The 18251-nt window shown below is 40.2% G+C and overlaps 5 protein-coding genes across 5 annotated transcripts in view; 2 read left to right on the top strand and 3 right to left on the bottom strand.

Moving 5' to 3' along the window:
• LOC104811079 (mitochondrial import inner membrane translocase subunit TIM17-2-like) overlaps positions 1–788 on the top strand; it is a 1411-nt gene extending 623 nt beyond the window's left edge. The window contains exon 2 of the mRNA XM_010537637.2: positions 122–788. Coding sequence (XP_010535939.1) covers positions 122–563 — 442 coding nt within the window. The 3' untranslated portion in view covers positions 564–788. The remainder of the gene's footprint in view (positions 1–121) is intronic.
• Positions 789–1207: 419 nt separating this feature from the next.
• On the top strand, positions 1208–2728 carry LOC104811293 (protein DETOXIFICATION 52-like). The gene has a single exon (XM_010537954.1). The coding sequence runs from the start codon at positions 1208–1210 to the stop codon at positions 2726–2728; it is 1521 nt and encodes a 506-aa protein (XP_010536256.1).
• A 432-nt stretch (positions 2729–3160) lies between these two features.
• On the bottom strand, positions 3161–8036 carry LOC104811078 (probable pectinesterase 53). Its single transcript, XM_010537636.2, has 5 exons — positions 7429–8036; positions 5509–5698; positions 5125–5331; positions 4822–5057; positions 3161–3363 (listed from the first exon to the last, which is right to left on the bottom strand). The coding sequence occupies exons 1-5, from the start codon at positions 7794–7796 to the stop codon at positions 3216–3218; spliced, it is 1149 nt and encodes a 382-aa protein (XP_010535938.1). The 5' UTR covers positions 7797–8036; the 3' UTR covers positions 3161–3215.
• A 1123-nt stretch (positions 8037–9159) lies between these two features.
• On the bottom strand, positions 9160–14630 carry LOC104811076 (probable glutamate carboxypeptidase 2). Its single transcript, XM_010537634.2, is given in 13 exon segments — positions 9160–9510; positions 10455–10601; positions 10679–10795; positions 11044–11132; positions 11216–11299; positions 12247–12334; positions 12405–12473; positions 12902–13054; positions 13149–13241; positions 13329–13410; positions 13483–13550; positions 13643–13957; positions 13959–14630. Coding segments are annotated over 13 exon segments (2100 nt in total). The 5' UTR covers positions 14541–14630; the 3' UTR covers positions 9160–9297.
• Positions 14631–14717: 87 nt separating this feature from the next.
• LOC104811077 (mitochondrial dicarboxylate/tricarboxylate transporter DTC) lies at positions 14718–17782 on the bottom strand. The gene is made up of 6 exons (XM_010537635.1): positions 17533–17782; positions 16952–17035; positions 16559–16620; positions 16067–16428; positions 15090–15304; positions 14718–15008 (listed from the first exon to the last, which is right to left on the bottom strand). Exons 1-6 carry the CDS (start codon positions 17650–17652, stop codon positions 14952–14954), a joined length of 900 nt encoding a protein of 299 aa, XP_010535937.1. The 5' UTR covers positions 17653–17782; the 3' UTR covers positions 14718–14951.
• Between the last annotated feature and the right edge of the window lie 469 nt (positions 17783–18251).

Below are 18251 nucleotides of genomic sequence, written 5' to 3'. Positions count from 1 at the left end.
TGGGACCCGTGGGTGCCTCCGCCTTCCACTTCCTCAAGGGCCTATACAACTCTCCCGTCGGAGCTCGTATCTCCGGCGGATCTCAGGCCGTGAGGATGAACGCGCCGAGAGTCGGCGGGAGCTTTGCCGTGTGGGGAGGCCTCTTCTCCGCCTTCGATTGCACGATGGTCTACGCTCGTCAGAAGGAGGATCCATGGAACTCGATCTTCGCCGGAGCCGCCACCGGAGGGTTCCTCTCGATGCGTCAGGGCCTTGGAGCCTCCGCTCGATCGGCTTTGTTCGGTGGCGCTCTTCTGGCTCTCATCGAAGGAGCTGGGATCGCCCTCAATAAAATTCTCAGCGCTCCGCAAGAGGCGCCGATCATGGTGGAGGAGCCAGGTCCGGGTTTCCCCATGGGATTGCCGGGTCAATCCGTGCCGGAGAGTTCGGAATCGGGGTCGTCTTGGTTAGGAGGATGGTTCAGTGGTGGGAAGAATGCGGAATCCAAGGATAATGGAGGGAGCAAGGTTCAGATTCTGGAGAGCTTTGACGCGCCGCCGGTGCCGAATTTCGAGTACAAGTGATGGAATTGAGACCTGGGTTTGAAGTAATTTCGAATCTTTGGTTTGATTATCTGGTTTAGTTTCCATTGCTGCACGATCAGCATTTTTGTATTATTGCAATATGGAATTAGGGTTTCTGGTAATGGGTTCCCGTGGAAAATAAAAGCATATAGCCCATAGATACGAAATTCCGATGAAGTTTTAATGTGTAGATGGTCAGCGAATGGCAAATATGTTTAAATAAAATGGACATAACATAAGTAGGGTTCTAAAACAAGAACCAAAGTGAAATCCAAATCTAAATATCTTAATGTCATAACTCAACAGCAACTTGCACCTTTTTCTTTTGTTTTTTGAATCAAAATGTGAGATGCATGCCTGTTATCTTGCAGTATGTGCATCATGTTTAGTATTGCTGTGCCTCCTGCTGCATTTCAATGTATATGGTAATGTACTAATACAAATGTTTGACCTCTGTTTTTGGTATTAAAAAAAAATTAAAAGTAAGATATTTATATAAAAGGTTTGACCACCTCCCTTGTTATAGATGTTTATAAATAATTACCCTTGTGTATATCTATAAGCATCATCCACATACAACTATTCAAATCTTCTTCTTCCATCATTTGTGCCATTTTGTATGTATTTCATCATCGTCACAATCAATGGAAAACCCTAATATCTCCGATCACAAGAACTCCTCAACCGGACCAGACCCGGAATCCGAACCCGACCAGACCCGTATTTTCCCATCAATCTCCCAGATCATAAGCGAGGGTGAATCCCTGTTCTCCATAGCCTTCCCAACAATCCTTGCGGCATTGATCCTCTACGTTCGATCTGCTATCTCGATGATCTTCCTTGGTCATCTCGGTGAGCTCGAGCTAGCCGGAGGCTCACTAGCCATTGCTTTCGCCAATATAACTGGCTACTCGGTCCTTTCGGGTCTTGCCCTAGGCATGGACCCTTTATGTTCTCAAGCCTTTGGAGCCGAAAAGCCGAAACTCCTCTCGCTAACCCTACAACGCACTGTGCTTTTCTTGCTAGCTTGCTCGGTCGGGATCCTTGTTTTGTGGCTGAATTTGGAGAAAATCATGATCTTTCTCCATCAAGATCCGACCATTTCGTCTTTGGCTCAAGTTTATGTCTTGTGCTCTATTCCTGACTTGGTCACCAACTCGGTTCTTCACCCTCTTCGTATTTACCTTCGGGCACAAGGCATAACTCACCCGCTAACCCTAGCGACGCTTGCAGGCACGATCTTCCACATACCCATCAACTTCTTCCTCGTATCTTATCTCCAGATGGGTCTTGTCGGAGTAGCAATGGCCGCTTCCGCTTCGAATTTCTTTGTCCTTATGTTTCTCGTGTTTTACATTTGGTTCACCGGCTTGCACAGAGCAACGTGGACAAACCCTAGCTCGGAGTGCTTCAAGGATTGGGGTCCACTGATCCACCTCGCAGCCCCCAGCTGCGTTAGTGTTTGCCTCGAATGGTGGTGGTACGAGATCATGACCGTTCTCTGCGGTTTGCTCGCAAATCCTAAAGCTCCGATCGCAGCAATGGGGATCCTCATCCAAACAACGTCGTTGCTATACATTTTCCCGTCTTCATTAGGATTCGCGATTTCCACCCGTGTCGGGAACGAGCTCGGGTCAAACCGTCCGCATAACGCGCGTCTAGCTGCCACGGTCGCGGTTGCGTTTGCCGGTCTCATGGGTTTGACCGCATTTGCGTTTGCGTGGGGCGTAAGCAACATTTGGGGGAAAATGTTCACCCGAGACATTGAGATCATAAATCTAACGGCGTTAGTGTTACCGATACTCGGCCTCTGCGAGATCGGAAACTGCCCTCAGACCGTCGGTTGCGGTGTCCTTCGAGGAAGTGCTCGGCCATCGACAGCTGCGAACATAAACCTCGGAGCGTTTTACCTTGTCGGGATGCCGGTTGCTGTTGGACTTGCCTTTCGGACTGGAATTGGGTTTTGTGGGCTTTGGTTGGGCCTTTTAGCGGCCCAAATTAGCTGTGCAGTCATGATGCTATACATTGTGGGGTCCACGGATTGGGAAGGAGAGGCTAAGCGGGCAAAAGTGCTAACGTGCACCGGTGTTGACGTGGTGATAACGGCACAAGATAGCGACGATTTAACGGACCCGTTATATAGCGTTAGTGTGACTACAAACTGATTATAAATTGGTAGATGATATTATTTTCATCTGTAGTTTTAATATCGGTATTTTTTTTTAACAATTTCAGCATTCATATTGTTTTGCGATATGTGTATCTCATGTATTTCAAATTTTGGTATATATTTTCCTAAGTATAAATCGTATATTTTCTTTAAATGAGAACATAAGTTGAAAGTTGAGAAGATAATTCAACCGATGAAATGGACGCAAAACATTTATTTCGTCTCGAATTCGAACTTTAAATTTAGAAAGAGAGTATATAATTCAAATCACACCGTATAGTTTCTAGTTGCGAGTTTAATTTAGGTTTTTATTCAGGGTATATGATTATCCAAAAAAACTGAGAAGTATCATTTGAATCATTGCGTCAATAGTTATTCAAAACCGATATTATGTGTGAAATATTTTGATAAACAGTAACAGAAAATGAAAATGTACATAATAATTGTTATTATCATAAGGTTGATTAATAACATGAAAAAGGTTATAATTTGATCCATTCAGAGCCATCGACGAAGGTAAGAGACAAAAAGGGCTTAGCTTCTTCGTCAGTGAGCTCTCTGGACCAAGCAACTCTCCCTGCATGGTTGGCTCCTGGCCCCGTGCACTTGTATTGCCCATAGAACACCGTCCTGCTTTCCAATAATATTATCAATATATATATATATATATATATATATGGTTATTATATCCTATAGTTTTATGAAAAATACTTCTGATAAACAATTGACTAAAAAATTCTATCACTAAAAACCACCAACATCGATAAAAAATGGTCAGGCATCAATATAAGAATTTTGAAAAGACATATCCCAAAAGAACTATAGGATATACATACACACACACACACACATATATATATATATATATATATATAAGAGACTGCACGCCTAAGTTTGCTTTTAAAGTTTTTACAGGAGGTTTTTGTATATATATAAGTTCATGGAGAAAGTTGAAAGCTGACTCAGATAATGCATACATATAATTAAATAGGTGAAAAAAAGGTGTGGAGTGTATAATTTTCTTAATTATATAATTTTTTAACCAATAAAATCATACAAAACTCAAATGATTGAGATTCAAAAAATAATAATTTTTTTCATTAAAATCGAATTGTAGATATAACGTTTTCTCATTAAAATTCTTAATTTTCATTAGTATTTCATTTATTCTCTGAACGAATTACAACCTTAATTTAAATTCCAAATTAAAACTGCAAAACTCAAAACCAATAATAACAAAAGAGAAAGATTCTCTAAATTATAAACACCAAACAATACACCATAACACCTTACCCCTTTTTACATTGTCTAATCCAAATTAAAAAAAAAAAAAATTCTGAAAGCATTCGTGGAACATATGTGTACCTTATCTTGTTTACTAATTAAATATGCATGCGCATGCAATAAACCCACATCACAAAACATATACGAAAACTTATATATACTTATATATATATGTGTGTGTGTGTGTGTGTAGGTACAAATATATATATATATATATATATATGTGTGTGTGTATGTGTGCTTATATGAACAAGACGAATAGAGAAGCCGACAGGAAGGGAGTAGGGATTTTTAGGTGGGGGATGATGTAAGGAATTTAGAAACAAAGTGAATGTTCTGCGTTTGCTGACAAAAGAGCATTATATCAATGTGGAGATGCATGAGCATTGGAACTCAGGACGGCGCCGTTTCAGCGCACTACTGAGAAAAAAAAGGGGGGTGTTATATTATGGTTGGTGGGTTTAGTTAGGTGACAGGAATTATAATGTTTATAATATAGTAATAATTCTAAAAAAAAAAGGAAAAATATATAAAATTAAAAGCTAAGGGAAAAGAATTTTTTTGTATATTTTTCTTAAAATAGTCATCAAATATTTTATGTACAAGGCTATGAGATAATTTAGAAAACTAACTCTAGTGTGGAGTTGAGAAACAGCAATTGGGAATTTTTATGATTATTTTAATAATCCATGTAAATGAATCATAATTTATAATTCACATACCAAATAATATATAGGAAAAGATTATATATTCTTCATATGAAAAAGAAAATTAAAATAAAAAATTAAAAGGAAAAGAACTTACATCTCGCGGGAAGGGTCGCCCCAGTTGTACCAGCCCCTGGGGAGGATGATGTTGTCCATATAGGTGTAAGCAAAGACGACCCTTGAGAAGGGGCCCCACGCCCTTCCCAGATACAGCACCCCCGTCCCCGTCACCTTGCACCTCAGGAAGGAGAATCCTGTGTCCTCCAGCACACTGCTCCTCCCCTGCGCCGTCACCGCCCCCATCTTGTCCGCTATCGCGTGCACGTGGCATCCCTGCACGCACGTACATTCGAGTCATCATCATCATCATCATGCACACGAGATTAGATTCGAAGAATACCTCGTAGAGGGAGAGGGCGTTGCCGAAGATGAAATCGACAGAGCCCTCGATGTAGCAGTCCTTGTAGTAGTGGCGGCCCAAGTGGTCGTAGAGGGTGTCCTGAGCCCCCAAAATCTGACATCCCATGAACACCGCATTGTCCGCCGACACTCTCAACGCCACCGCCTGCTTCCCCACCGCTCCCGGCGGCGGCACCGGCGTCGTGTTCTACTCGTTTATTCACTACCCCGTTAGCATTTTTTCTTTTTTCGGAATAAACTTCGCAAGCTCATTAAATAAAGAAAATTATTTTGTTCGGTTTACATCGATTTTATTCCAAATTATGTTGCGGTCGTTTCGGGTTTAAAGAGAAACCGAACCAAAATTAAACCGAACCGGAAATACCTTGAAGGTGATGTTCTTGGCAACAAAGAAAGGAGCGTTGACAGCAAAAGTGGCGGAATTGAAAGTGCCCAGAGGCTGGCCCCTTGCTCCCGGCGTTTGTGCACTGTCTCCCCATTGAACTATCGTCTTCTCTGCTCCTTCTCCTTCCATTGTTATGAATGACTTCATTGGCGGTATGTTCACCTTCTCCCTTTAGTTTCCCATACATACATAGATATATACCCCCAATGTCAAAATATATTGTTCCCAATTCTTCCATTTTCGATTTTTATTAAGAAAAATATTTTTTTTTATTCAACTTTTTCGATTATATTCGAATTGAATTCAAATAACTTCGATCTGATATGATATACAATCGATTAACTTTAGACGTATAAATATAAATAATCATTCATTAGAGTTGTAAAAAATGGGTTGGTTTGCCGTTTGGATAAATAATATATCAAAATATATTAGTTCCCAATTTTTCCATTTACGGATTCGATTCGGTTTTTATTAAGAGAAATATATTTTTTTTCACAAATTTTCGTTTTTATTCAACTTTTTCGGTTATTTTAATATTCGAATTGAATTCAAATAACTTCGGTCTAATATGATATACAATCAATTAACTTTAAAAGTCTAACTTGAAATAACCCTTCATTAGGGTTGTAAAAAATGAGTTGGTCTAACCCGTCCCGATCTCAGATCTTTTTGGTCCATCTCGATCCGATCTGTTTTTTGGCGAGCCAAAAAATTGTTTGGCTCAACCCGACTCATGTTAGATCACGAGTCAAACAAAGCGATTCGAACATCAAATAACTAATTAAAAATCAAAATTTAAATATAAAAAATATTAAAAATTTTAAAATTTAAACAAAATAAGCCAAATAACTATTAAAAAATATAATTTAAAAATAAAAATATTTTTAAAAAATATTAAAAATTTTAAAAAAAAACTTGTGACTCGTTCGCGAACTCGTGTGAGTTGGTTCATTCGGTCCATTTTTTTTAATTCAAATTTTTTGAACTCGTCTAAAAAAATATGGGTTGACTTTCCGGACATCCGATGAAGTTTGCATAGATGGATACTAGACCACCTCTCTATACCGCATGCCACCCTCTAAATATAGAATAAAATAATTACACTCACTTTTTATTTTGTGGAGGTGTGATGTCTACGTGAATTATTGTTATAGATTACTCTAATAAAAGAAACCTACGCTTTCTTTTTTTTTTACACAATTTCATTTTTTTGGTAATTTCGGATAAAATAAAAATTAGTTACTACACTACACATAAAAAAAAAAAGGACAAAGAGCCCAAGACAGAGAATCACACCGTTCAAACTATATTATAACAACAAACAACAAAACCGCAAGTGCATGTCGACAACAGCCTAGAATCTACGGTCCAATATACGTACATATATACACATTTAAATAAATACAAACACAAGACCACAAGTTTGTGGGTATATATAAAAACTATATATAGTATCAATTTGGAATTCTTCACATGCAAAGACATACCAAACGCAAACATTCCAAAGAATAAATTGAAACTCTCGCAGTTACCAACCTTTGCATTTATTATTATAATGCTGTGTACCTTATGATAAATGAAAAATAAGATAAAACAGCAAATTGACATTTTTTTTAAGTGACATTGAGCCAAACTAGACAATGTTCTCTATGTAAATTCATGGCAATTTTTCATAGTTTTTTTTTAATTTCTAAAAATAATTATAAAGATGGAACACCAAGAAAAACAACTTATCTTAATGAAAAAAAATGCATCTAATATCTCCGAAAAAAATGCGTTAAATACATATTAATCAAAGCACATGGGCCTAACGAATGAGAACCACGTTGTTAGAAGAATAACGACAATAATCATAAAATTGCGTGAAGGAAGACATAGATAGATAGAGACACTCACGTGTAAACTCCGGAATGAACCTTGATGACGACACGGACAAGATTGACGAAAGGCAGAGAATCGATAGCGTCTTGGATTTTGACGAAGTCTCCTTTGTTAGGGTTCTTATGGACAGTGATTGTGTAGGAAGGGAACACTTTGTTCTTCGCTGTCTTGAAGACGGAATGCTTCAAGCTCCCGACAAATCTGACCCATCTCATGAACTGTTCTTCTGAGTTTTGGGTTCGATTCAGATTCACATTTTTCGTGTTCCTCGGCCGCAATCTCAGCCCCTTTGTGTGGCATTGTGTTCTTGAGGAACAGAGGAGAAGAAGAAGAAGAGAGAGGAGGAGAGTGAGAAATGGGTTTGAATTGGTGAATTTGGACATTTAAAAGACAAGAAACAAGGATTTGTTTTCTGGGAGGTCCTTGTTTTTTTGTTTTGTGCGTGTGTGTGCGTGTTCATGCGCATATGTTCCTATACATATATATATACACACACATACCACACGTGTATGTGCGTGTGTGTGTGTGAGGTCGTCAAGTGTTTGGTACTTTGGTTTTTGGATTTAGGTGAAAAGTGAAGAATTCAAGAATCAAATGACGGAGAAAGAACGAGTCACGGGTGCTTCCACTCACATCCACGCAGAGAGAGAGAGAGAGCGAGAGAGAGAGAGAGAGAGAGAGAGAGAGAGAGATAGGAAAAAAGACAAAGAGACAACGAGAACTTGATATATATTATCTATATATGTGTGTGTGTGTGTTGAATCCGACGTCAAATGAGTTGTTGTGACAAGCTTTTTTTTGTTGATATGAAATGTGAATTGTTGTGACAAGCTTTCTATTAAGCAAAGTTAGCAATCACGAGTGAATATATATATATATATATATATATATATATATATAAGATGATCAATTTCAATAATTGGACGTCAATTTTTCATTGTTACACAATTTACAACAACATTTCTATACCGCGTATCACATGCAAGGTGTGATCGTTCAATGAATTAACAACGAATTGCTCGTTGAAATGACCCATGAAGATACAAAGACATGTCCATGGATCTAAATTAACTGCATTGAGTTTCGGTCTAATTGGAATTAATAAAAAAATATTAACAGAGTTAAAAATCAAATTATTCACAATTCAAATAATTACACTATTTTTAATATGCATTAAAAAAAATACTTTAACTAGCACATACTACTGTAGGCCACAAAGAAGTGAACTTTCCTATGTTACTATAAATTATAAAAAGAAATAAAAAAAGGAAATAAATGTGCTGCGGCTTTTAAGTCTAAGAACAGATGTTGGCCTTCAGTTCAGTGCCCGTGACTGTCTCTTAATTCCTGTTGGCGTGTGACAAAGGACAAAACTATACTCGTGAATGACTTTTTTTCAATTTTTTTTAATTTGGTTACCTAACATTATTGTTGTTGCTGCATTATACTGCAAAGCTGAATTAAATTCGAAATAAAGAATACTACATATTTATATTAACCTCATTTGAAATCGGTTAGGTACCATTTAAAAACAAATTAATTGAGGCAATTATATAAAAAAAAAACTAGAATAAACATAAAATTTATTTATTTCACTTGGAAACCTAACATTATTGCTACATTATATTGCAAAACTGAATTAATTCTACATAGATAATACACAATTACATTAATCTCAGTTGAAACTGGTTAGGTATTATTTAAAAAATTAATTGAGGTAAATATAAATTGGAATAAACATAAAACTGATTTAAAATATTTGTTATTAAACACCAAATAAATATAAACCAAACCAAAAAAAATATATAAAACTCGGATTAACTACAGATTAACTACAGAAACAGTTGCAAACTTCAACAGAGAACTCAGGGTTCGATCATGTCATCAAAGGGAAGAAGTAATCAGACATCTGCAAGAAGTGAGTTGAGCCATTAGGACAAGTGAAGAATGCCTGATTGCTCTGGACACTCTCCAGATCTCGTGTCGGACAGATTGCCACGATTCTTCCGTGTTCAGTCTCTTTGCATTCTCTAAAGCATCGTCTACTCCTGGGAATGATTTCGATCCATAGTCGTCGTGCTTGGATGGCCCGTATATCTGCACATCAACAAACACCAAAATCACGAGGGAGAGGTGGTAAGAGGGCGAGAGCGCGAAAGGCCGCGAGAGGATTAGGGTTTCACAATTAACCCTAACTCGAGACAATGGTGTTACCCTCTCGCCTCAACCCCTTGATGTGGACATCCAAGGCAACACCATTGGAGCTGAACTCATGCAAGGACGAGCTGCATCGGAAGCTAGCTACGAGATGAACACAGCGGGAGAAAGCATTGAGCCAATTGGACCGATTACAAGATCTCGTGCCAAGAAGCTGCAAGCTGCACCAAATGGCCTTATTCTCCCTCTTTTGGGTCAAGAACACTTGGAAGAATGTGTTGGGTTGGTCCAACAACAAGCCCAGCCCATTATTCACATGATATCAAGCTTGGAAGACCCACAAGTGAAGCCCAAATTTTAGGTCCAATAAGGGTTTAAGACCGTTCGTCTCGAACGCTTGCTTAGGTTTCGTTTACGAGTTGTTTAGGGGTTTAGGGAACCCATCCACCGCCTATCGGGAAATCTATCGATCTTGGGATCATATCACCCCTCGCTACTCATCTTTCCAGCAACCTCCCCTGGGTACCCGATCTCCGGATACCCGACTCTCACAAAGTCGATCCTAGTACTACAACCTAGAAACCCAAAGGTGTATGGCCGATATCGAGTATGGCAAAAGCAAAAAACTCAAGAGCATCTAACCTACACCTACCCTTGCCAGCCGAGTACCCGAATCCTCGTTGCACCCCGCAGGTGCCCCAAGTTTCGGATATCTGACTCTCACGAGACCAAAATGCTCTAACCAGGAAACCCGAAGGTGTAAGGCCGAGATCGAGTACACCGAAAAAACACGAGTATCCAACCACGCCCACCCGCAACAAGATTACAGTTTCGGGTTTAAGGTTGTCAAAATAGCTTAGTTGCTTTGTTTATCCAAAACATACCAAATGCTTGTACCAGGTTCTCTCAGAGAGCCCATCTGGGTCTGTCAATGCTCGCTCTGCCATCATTAACCTGTCATTAAGCTCTCTTTCTTTCAAAGGTTCTTTCCACCACATCGTTTTCCAGCCTTTGTCTCCTTCGATCATTGCCTGTAAGACTCACAACACTTCAATATCAACAAGTTATCGTCACTTTGTTTTTTTGGTGATCTAAATCTTTATGGTACCTGTTTCTCCCTGTTTATCCCTTCTGCAGCTTTAGACAGATCCCCGATCGACTTCAATAACGGGGAAAGATCAATGTTATGGCCCGAGGTCTCGCTCTGCAACTCTTCCACGCTTTTCTACTCATCGCATCTTGACAAATCACATCGGTTTTACGATAATTAAGCAGTAATAATCTGAAATCAACTTTATATTGTCACATTTATAAACTTCTTATAAACAAAAAGATCCTAAAATGGTATTATTAGCCGATTTTGGTATTAAAACCTTAACAGAACGTCTATTAAAGTTTCAAGTGGCTAATAACATTGTAAACGACAGATTTAACTGATCACAACGTTGATATTGTATTAGAAATATCAATTACCTGAAGTTCGGATGCATAGGAAAGGTAATCGAAAGGTAAGATTACTTCATCTGCTAACCGAAGAGCGACGAGACCCAATACGCTGGCCACTGTATCGTTCGTAGTTATTATAAGTGTGTGTGATGGTATGAGATGTATCGAGAGGTAAAATACGGTTACTTTTACGACAAACCTGCAACGTGCCGTTGGAAAGACGGGTCCCCGAATTTTTCCATCCAAGTGAAGTCGTCATACATCGAGTGATAGACCGGATAGCCTGCCATTCAGGACTACCGTTAGCAACTTTGTAGTCTTAAACTTCCTTGAACCAAACTAAAACACTCTCGGATTCCGCGTGTTGCCCAAGAAATTGATAAATTTCGAGAATTAGTTGCTAAGTAGCTACAGAGCTACAACGAATTGGAGGAGTGGAAGTGGTTCAAGTACTTGAATTTTACGATGTATCCGACCTTGGTCTCACCCTCTCTTTTTTTTGGTGGAGCTATCCGGTGTCAACCTAGTGAAGGTCGGATACCCATAGGGTGTGGCGAAGTCTCATATACCCAACTGGTAAGGGGGTGAGGTCATGACGGGGGGTCGTCAGAGGAACGGCGAGAAAAAAGAAAGGTGATGGCTAAAACCCTGAGGTCAGAGAAGGCAATGCCGCTACAAGGTGTCGAAATAATAGGGGGGATGTACCTGACGGCAACTGGAAGCGAGCGAGCAACAACAAGCGGCGAGGGCAGAAGGCAGAGCCAAGGAGGTGAGGTGAGCCCTCATCCCTCTCCCCCTCTCGGTTTTCGCCGCCTAGCAGCCCTCATCTTCCTCAGAAATTAGGGTTTTCACCTCCTCACGGTCTCGCTTGCTCGACCCTCATATCTCACCTTCATGGCCTTGCCACACCCTCAGGTCCCTCATCCCTTCGATTTGGGAGTACGGGTAATCAACCTGAGGAAACCCCGAACCTGCGGTTCGGGTGTCTCATTCCCATCACAGCTCGGGTTTCCGAATATCAGATACCCGTGGAATGGATACTGCCCTGAGGAATTGTGCCTCAACTTTTGTGGGATACAGTTGAATTAACAGAATGAGATTAGTGTTGTGTAGACAGGTAGGTTAGAATTATTGCTCTGTCTAATACAGTTCAACGCTCATCGGTCAGATCGTTTATAACAAAAGTGCCGAGTTTGATCACTTCATCCTACGAGGGTTAAGATGATTTACCTTGTCCAAAATGCATGTCCGAAGCTGGAACCCCAACATGTTGCACGAATGACGCATAATCGGATCCCCCTCCTCCTAATCTTCCAATCTTCACATAATGAAAGCACAATTCGGTAACCCGAAAAGAGATATTTCATACGAGTTCTCGTTCTACTCACCACGGGGGACTTGCTTGATCCTACCCACGATTCGTAGATACTCCGTGTCGAATTATCTGGATCCGGGACCTTAAAATTCAAAACAAAGTAATCAACCGGGCTGGAAAGAAAAAAACCTGACTTTTTAGTATTCGACCCGACCCGGGGGTTTTGGACACCCAAATTATGAATACCCAACTATTGTATCAGATGAGATTAGATTTGATCATATGAGGAAAACCCAAAAATCATGTTAGAAACCAGATTAATTGGGTCGCAGACGGATATTACCGGTTAAACAGTAAAATTACCTTTCTTCTACCCCCAAATTCTAAATAAATTACACACAAACCTAGAGTTCTGAACTAGTTGGCCTCGGGGTTTTGGGTACCCGCGAATAACCAAAAATTATCTCGGATATCTGATCAAAACAGAACCAAAATCAGACAAGATCTCGTGGGACTCGATACATTCAAGTTCGGATAATCAAAACAAAAAGTAAATGACTTCTACTACACCTTACGAGCCGCATCTTTGATAAGTTCATCAAGCTGTGGAGTAGCAGAGGAATAGAATCCAGGACCAGATACTGCACAGTCTGCATTCAGGTATGCCACTGCTTTCGAAGATAGCAACTCTCGGTTTTCTTCTACCCACTCTGTTGATCCTATCTACAGAAACAGATCAAATCCAAAGTTCTTTCGATTTTTCAAAACATTACACGAAACAAATGGAAGAAGTCTAGATAGATGGATAGATAGAGACCAGGCCATACTCTTCGGCATCCCAAATGCAAAGAATGATAGTTCTTCGAGGCTTCCACCCTCTCCTCTGCAACTTCTCGAGTCTTTGAGCAATCTATAAATTCAGATTCGGACTAGAAATCACCGTCAAAATGTAGAATCTGCACATTCAGGATATACATGTGGGGAGAATTTCACTCGCCTCTAGAAGAACTGCAGTTCCACTGTTCGGATCAACTGCTCCAAATGTCCATGCGTCCTGATGGTTTCCGACAATTACAAATCTACAGACACAAAGATGAACACAACTGAACAAACCAGAATCTTACAGAAGCTTTTGTAAAGGTAGTTTTTACCTGTCAGGCTCTTCTTCTCCTCGAATCATTCCAATGACGTTCTCAATCATAGCTATAACATGTTTCCCCTGAAATTCCAAGACAACACCCCAAATCCAAATCCAAAACCAAATCCAAATCCAAATCCAAATCCGTATGAAGGAGATTCATCGTTACTCATACTGTAGCTCAAGTTCAATATCGCAGGTCCAGGCCCCATTCTGTAAACAGGACCATCGTCTCTTCCACGCCAATCTTCCTTAGCCAAATCTCCGCCGATAGACTTCATGATCGCCTCTCCGTCCGCCGCCGAAATCGGCAGCGAAGGTATCGCCGGAAAATCGCGGCTCTTCTCCGCTGCATCTTCCGAAAATCTCTCACACCCGTCAACGCTTGCCCATCCAGGAGTTGTCGGATCACCCAAGCCATTGTAGACAGTACCCACTTGAACCCCACTCGGGGGCATCCATTTATCCGCCGGAAACCACTCGTCCCCCGCCGTAATCCTTCTTGTCGTTTGCGTTCTGCACTATGTCTCCTCTGTAAATCTGTCCGTACCGAGCCAAGACGACAGCTCCCGACACATTCACACCCATCTCCTTCAGAGTAACGAAATCCTCTACTCTCCCGTAGTTCGCGTAAACCACGGGACCAGAGACATTACCTGATTTCGCGTATGCATGGAAAGTGGGCATGACTTCGTCCGCATGAGGATTTTCTCCGGCGGGTTCTTGCTTCAGAGCAAAATCGATGGGTGTATTTCCTTCTCCGGGCGTTAGAATCAAGGATCGATGAACTGGGTATGTCAAGGAGACATGATACTCGGCGATGTGAGATTCGACGGCGTATGAAGTGAGAGTAGACAGAACATACGCGGCAACGGCGGAGTTTTCCGGCGAGCCGGCGACATGGGGACGGCACGTGAGGGCACGGAGGTGGAGGGAAATGGAGGAGTTGTCAGAGAAGGAAGGGGAGAGAAAGAGCGAGTGGAAGTGAGATTTTGACGGGGAAGAGAAGAGAAGGAAGACGAAGTAAGTGGAAACAGCGATCAGGAACGCGAACACCGTCGATGCCGCCATTGCAGGAATTTCGCAATTTGCTCGTTTCGGTGATGGATAGTATCGAAATCTAATTTCAATTTTCAACAAGGAAAACAAAAATACTTTTTTTTTTCTGAATGTATAGAATTCCTGAAATACCCTTAAGAGGTTTCCAAGTCACACCCCGCAACAAAAATTATGAAGAAAACCTGAATCTAAAAAAAGACAAAATTTTGATAAGTGAATGGAAAGAGCCGATGTGCATCACGGCTTTTTCGTGAGATTTATAATAATAACAGTAGTGTTATATTATTATATCAAATCAAAATGCAGAAGAAAAAAAAATCATAGCCAAAAATGTGTCACCAGTCTTGCCGCTGCTGCTTTATCTTATTCGCTTACCTTCCCTTTCTTTCCCCGATGGAGAGCTTTGGTAGTGCTCAAAGAACATCACAAACCAACCTTCTTTTCCAGTTTCTGGATCTGGTTAAGGAAGATCCATGTCATCTGCCCAAAAAAACCCGGAAAAGATTTCAGAAACATATCGTGAAACCCGAGAAACGGTGACAAAGGGGAAGGAGTTTTTACCATGACGTGAGGAGCGATCCTAACGCAGTACACCGGGAAACCCGTGTAGAATTTCAGAGGTCCGCCCGATTTTAGGGTCTTCATGGCGCAGTCGAGAGATCCGGTGTAGGGATATCTTCCCTGGGCATCGGGTTGCATTTTCTGAATCTGGGTTTTGACATAGTCGAAAGGTAAACTGCAAGCTGAGGCAAAGAACCCCGAAACAGCACTTGCTCCTGCAACAATCAGTAAACAAAAATATAAGTTCAGACAACCAGCATTGATCAGATTAAGCATAGAGATGTCGGCATAGAAAGCGTTACGAAGTTTTCACTCAAAGTTGTACCAATATCAGTGAAAAAAGATCGAAATCATCGGATTCAATTCCCAGATAAGGTTTAAGCTAGCAGATATTCAAGAACCGCAACACAGATTGTAGAATGGTTGAGACACTATCTGAATGAATTCGTCTTATAATTTGGAGAAAGAAGTGTTTAAATGGCAAAGAGCAGAAATATAGTCCTAAATAATGGATCCAAGAAAGCTGCACATATAGCATGGTCAAACAATATAGAAAGATACAAATAGCAGATGCCAGAAAAATGAAGGCTTTGGGGCAATACGCTAAAATGCTTTCTCATGCCATCAACTACAAGACCCCTGTGTTACATTCCAAAGGCTGAAAGTTTATGTAGGAGAGAGGACCAGACAAGAAGCACGATCATATTATCGCAACACAAACACCCTTTGGAACAAAGAAAAGGGTACTTAAAGTTCCAACGGTATCTACATTGTATTTTATGATCTAGCAATCAAAAGTATCATCACATGTTAATAAAGAGTGCTTATTTTCCATCAACCTAAACCAAAAGAAGTTCTCTACATGTATTTAGGTCACAGTTCTGTTTTCACAGAAAACATCTCCTAAGAACAATAACATCCGAAAACAACTAAAACAGATAAACATAATAAAACCTTTGGACTAGAGTGTAACTTACCAACCACAGTAGATGTTTCCCCGAAATTGAGGGAATCTCTGAAGTACTCGGCACTCTGATCATAAGAAGCAAGCATTCCCATGTTCAAAGCCATGGCCCTAACCATGGTAGGACCACAACCTTTCCAAAGTGCTAAAACTCCTTCATCAGCAACTATACGGGAAAGGGCATGGAAGGCGTTTGTGTAATTCCTACGCTGAGCTAGGGGCAACGTAGCATCAGCTTGCATTCTGATAAGTGCTAAATCTGCTGGGCTTCCAACACAAGCACCAATGGCTCCGGCAGTCAGACCACACAAAGCCTTCTGATATAGAGGTAGGGGCTTCCCTTCATTAGCCTCGCTTGCTTTTGCCGTCAACATCCTAAATCATAACGGTACTTCTATGAATACACAAGACAAGAGAGTAGGATTTCTCACTAGATAAAGCTGAAACTAAAGAGTATTAACGACGGAGAATGGGCATAGCATAAAACCCACCAATGGTGACTTACTTGAATGATCCGAGACGGGCAGTGGTGTAAGTTGCTTGCCTGAGTAAACCAGCAGACAACCCCTATTGCAAAAATTCGGCATAAATAAGCTCTTCAAACATCGTCATAAGACATGACTATATGAGTGAAACCAATGTAAAAATTGGCAGAATAAACGAAAAGGGTATCTAGATGTCAATTAAATCCCGTGAACAAAGAACCGTATCCCAACGAAAAAATAGATCAACCACATGAACCCTTGATGCCTGAATCTCAAGAAAAGCCACCCAACCCAGAAAATGATCCATTTTCTGCCTTTTAGAACTTGCATTTCTAAGATAATTAAATCCATTCCCAGAAAAACATATCAAGGAGAACAAATAATTTTTTTAAAAAAAAATTACAGATCCCAACCTTGTAAAAGGCACCAAATCCCTCATTCTTCAACATGGTCTTGGTCACAGAGGCTGCAGATCCCTGGCCCAGCTGAATCCTCACCTACACCATTAAAAAACATACCTTTCAGTACATTTGAATCAAATCATATGAACCCTAACGCTTGAAAACCAAATCTCTAGCACTGCTCACAAGTCCATATATGCACCACGGATCAATGCACATGTGCACGAGTGTACAATCAGATGTGCATATGCACTTAATGTTAACAAAAAAAATCAGATCTGAGTAAAACATTTTCACCTAAACACTGAATTTCCAGCACTAAGAAAACAGATCAAAAGTAACAGTTCACGGATATAATTACACACCGGCGAACAAATCATGGATACAGTCACAAACACAAACAAATGTACATAAATTCGAGCCGAGGCAAAATTCAAATTTAACCAAAGCCCAGATCTGGGAGCACATCACAAATTCCACGAATCGAGAGCACACCAAAAGCATCAGATCAACAACCAAAATCCACACGTACGCACACACGAGTGATTACACACAGACACCGATACATACACGTACACGAGTGAAACACATACCTTGATCATATCGATGGGTTGGATGACGCATGTGGCGAGCATACCGGAGGCGCCTCCATTGACGAAGGGCTTGACGGTGGTCCAGGCACCGCTCGGTTTAGCCTTCTTCTCCTCTGCCATCTCTTTCCTAACGGATTCGAACACACAACAGAAGAAGTCTAGAAGAGATTCCGCACAGAGAGAGAGAGAGAGAGAGAGAACAGCTCGAGAAGGCGAAAGGAAGAAATGGTTCGGGGGGGTTTTATATATTACTACAATGGAAAGCTGAATGAACATGAAACGGCACCACAACCAACCAAGCCCTTATTTTTGTTCTCTCTTAATATTTTCCAATTATATGTTTTTTTCACAAAAAGTATTTTTTCTTTTTTCTTATTTAGGTGTGAAAACTTTTTTTTTTTTCATTTGATGGATAAAATTTGGTGATTGTTTTCCCATTAATTTTTTTTTTTATTAATTTCTATCTTCCGTGGAATACGATTGACACGCATTTCCCATTCATTTCATTATCATATTCTTTTTTTTTTGGGTTTCTTTTAAGGTATTTTTTTTAATATTCTCAGTATTTTAATATTGCATCTAGTTGCACCACATCAACATGTGATGTATTTTTTGTAATTGACAATTCTACCCTTGATTCGACTCGACTTAATTCCTAGCTTTTTCATTTTTTTTTCTCAATAATTTTTTTAGTTATCCTCTTGTTTACGAGAGATTGA

The sequence above is a fragment of the Tarenaya hassleriana genome, unplaced genomic scaffold, assembly GCF_000463585.1.
Source record: "Tarenaya hassleriana unplaced genomic scaffold, ASM46358v1 Cleome19, whole genome shotgun sequence".
Classification (NCBI taxonomy): Eukaryota; Viridiplantae; Streptophyta; class Magnoliopsida; order Brassicales; family Cleomaceae; genus Tarenaya; species Tarenaya hassleriana.
Note: the sequence above shows the minus strand (reverse complement) of the source record. Positions and strands in the feature narration are given on the sequence as shown.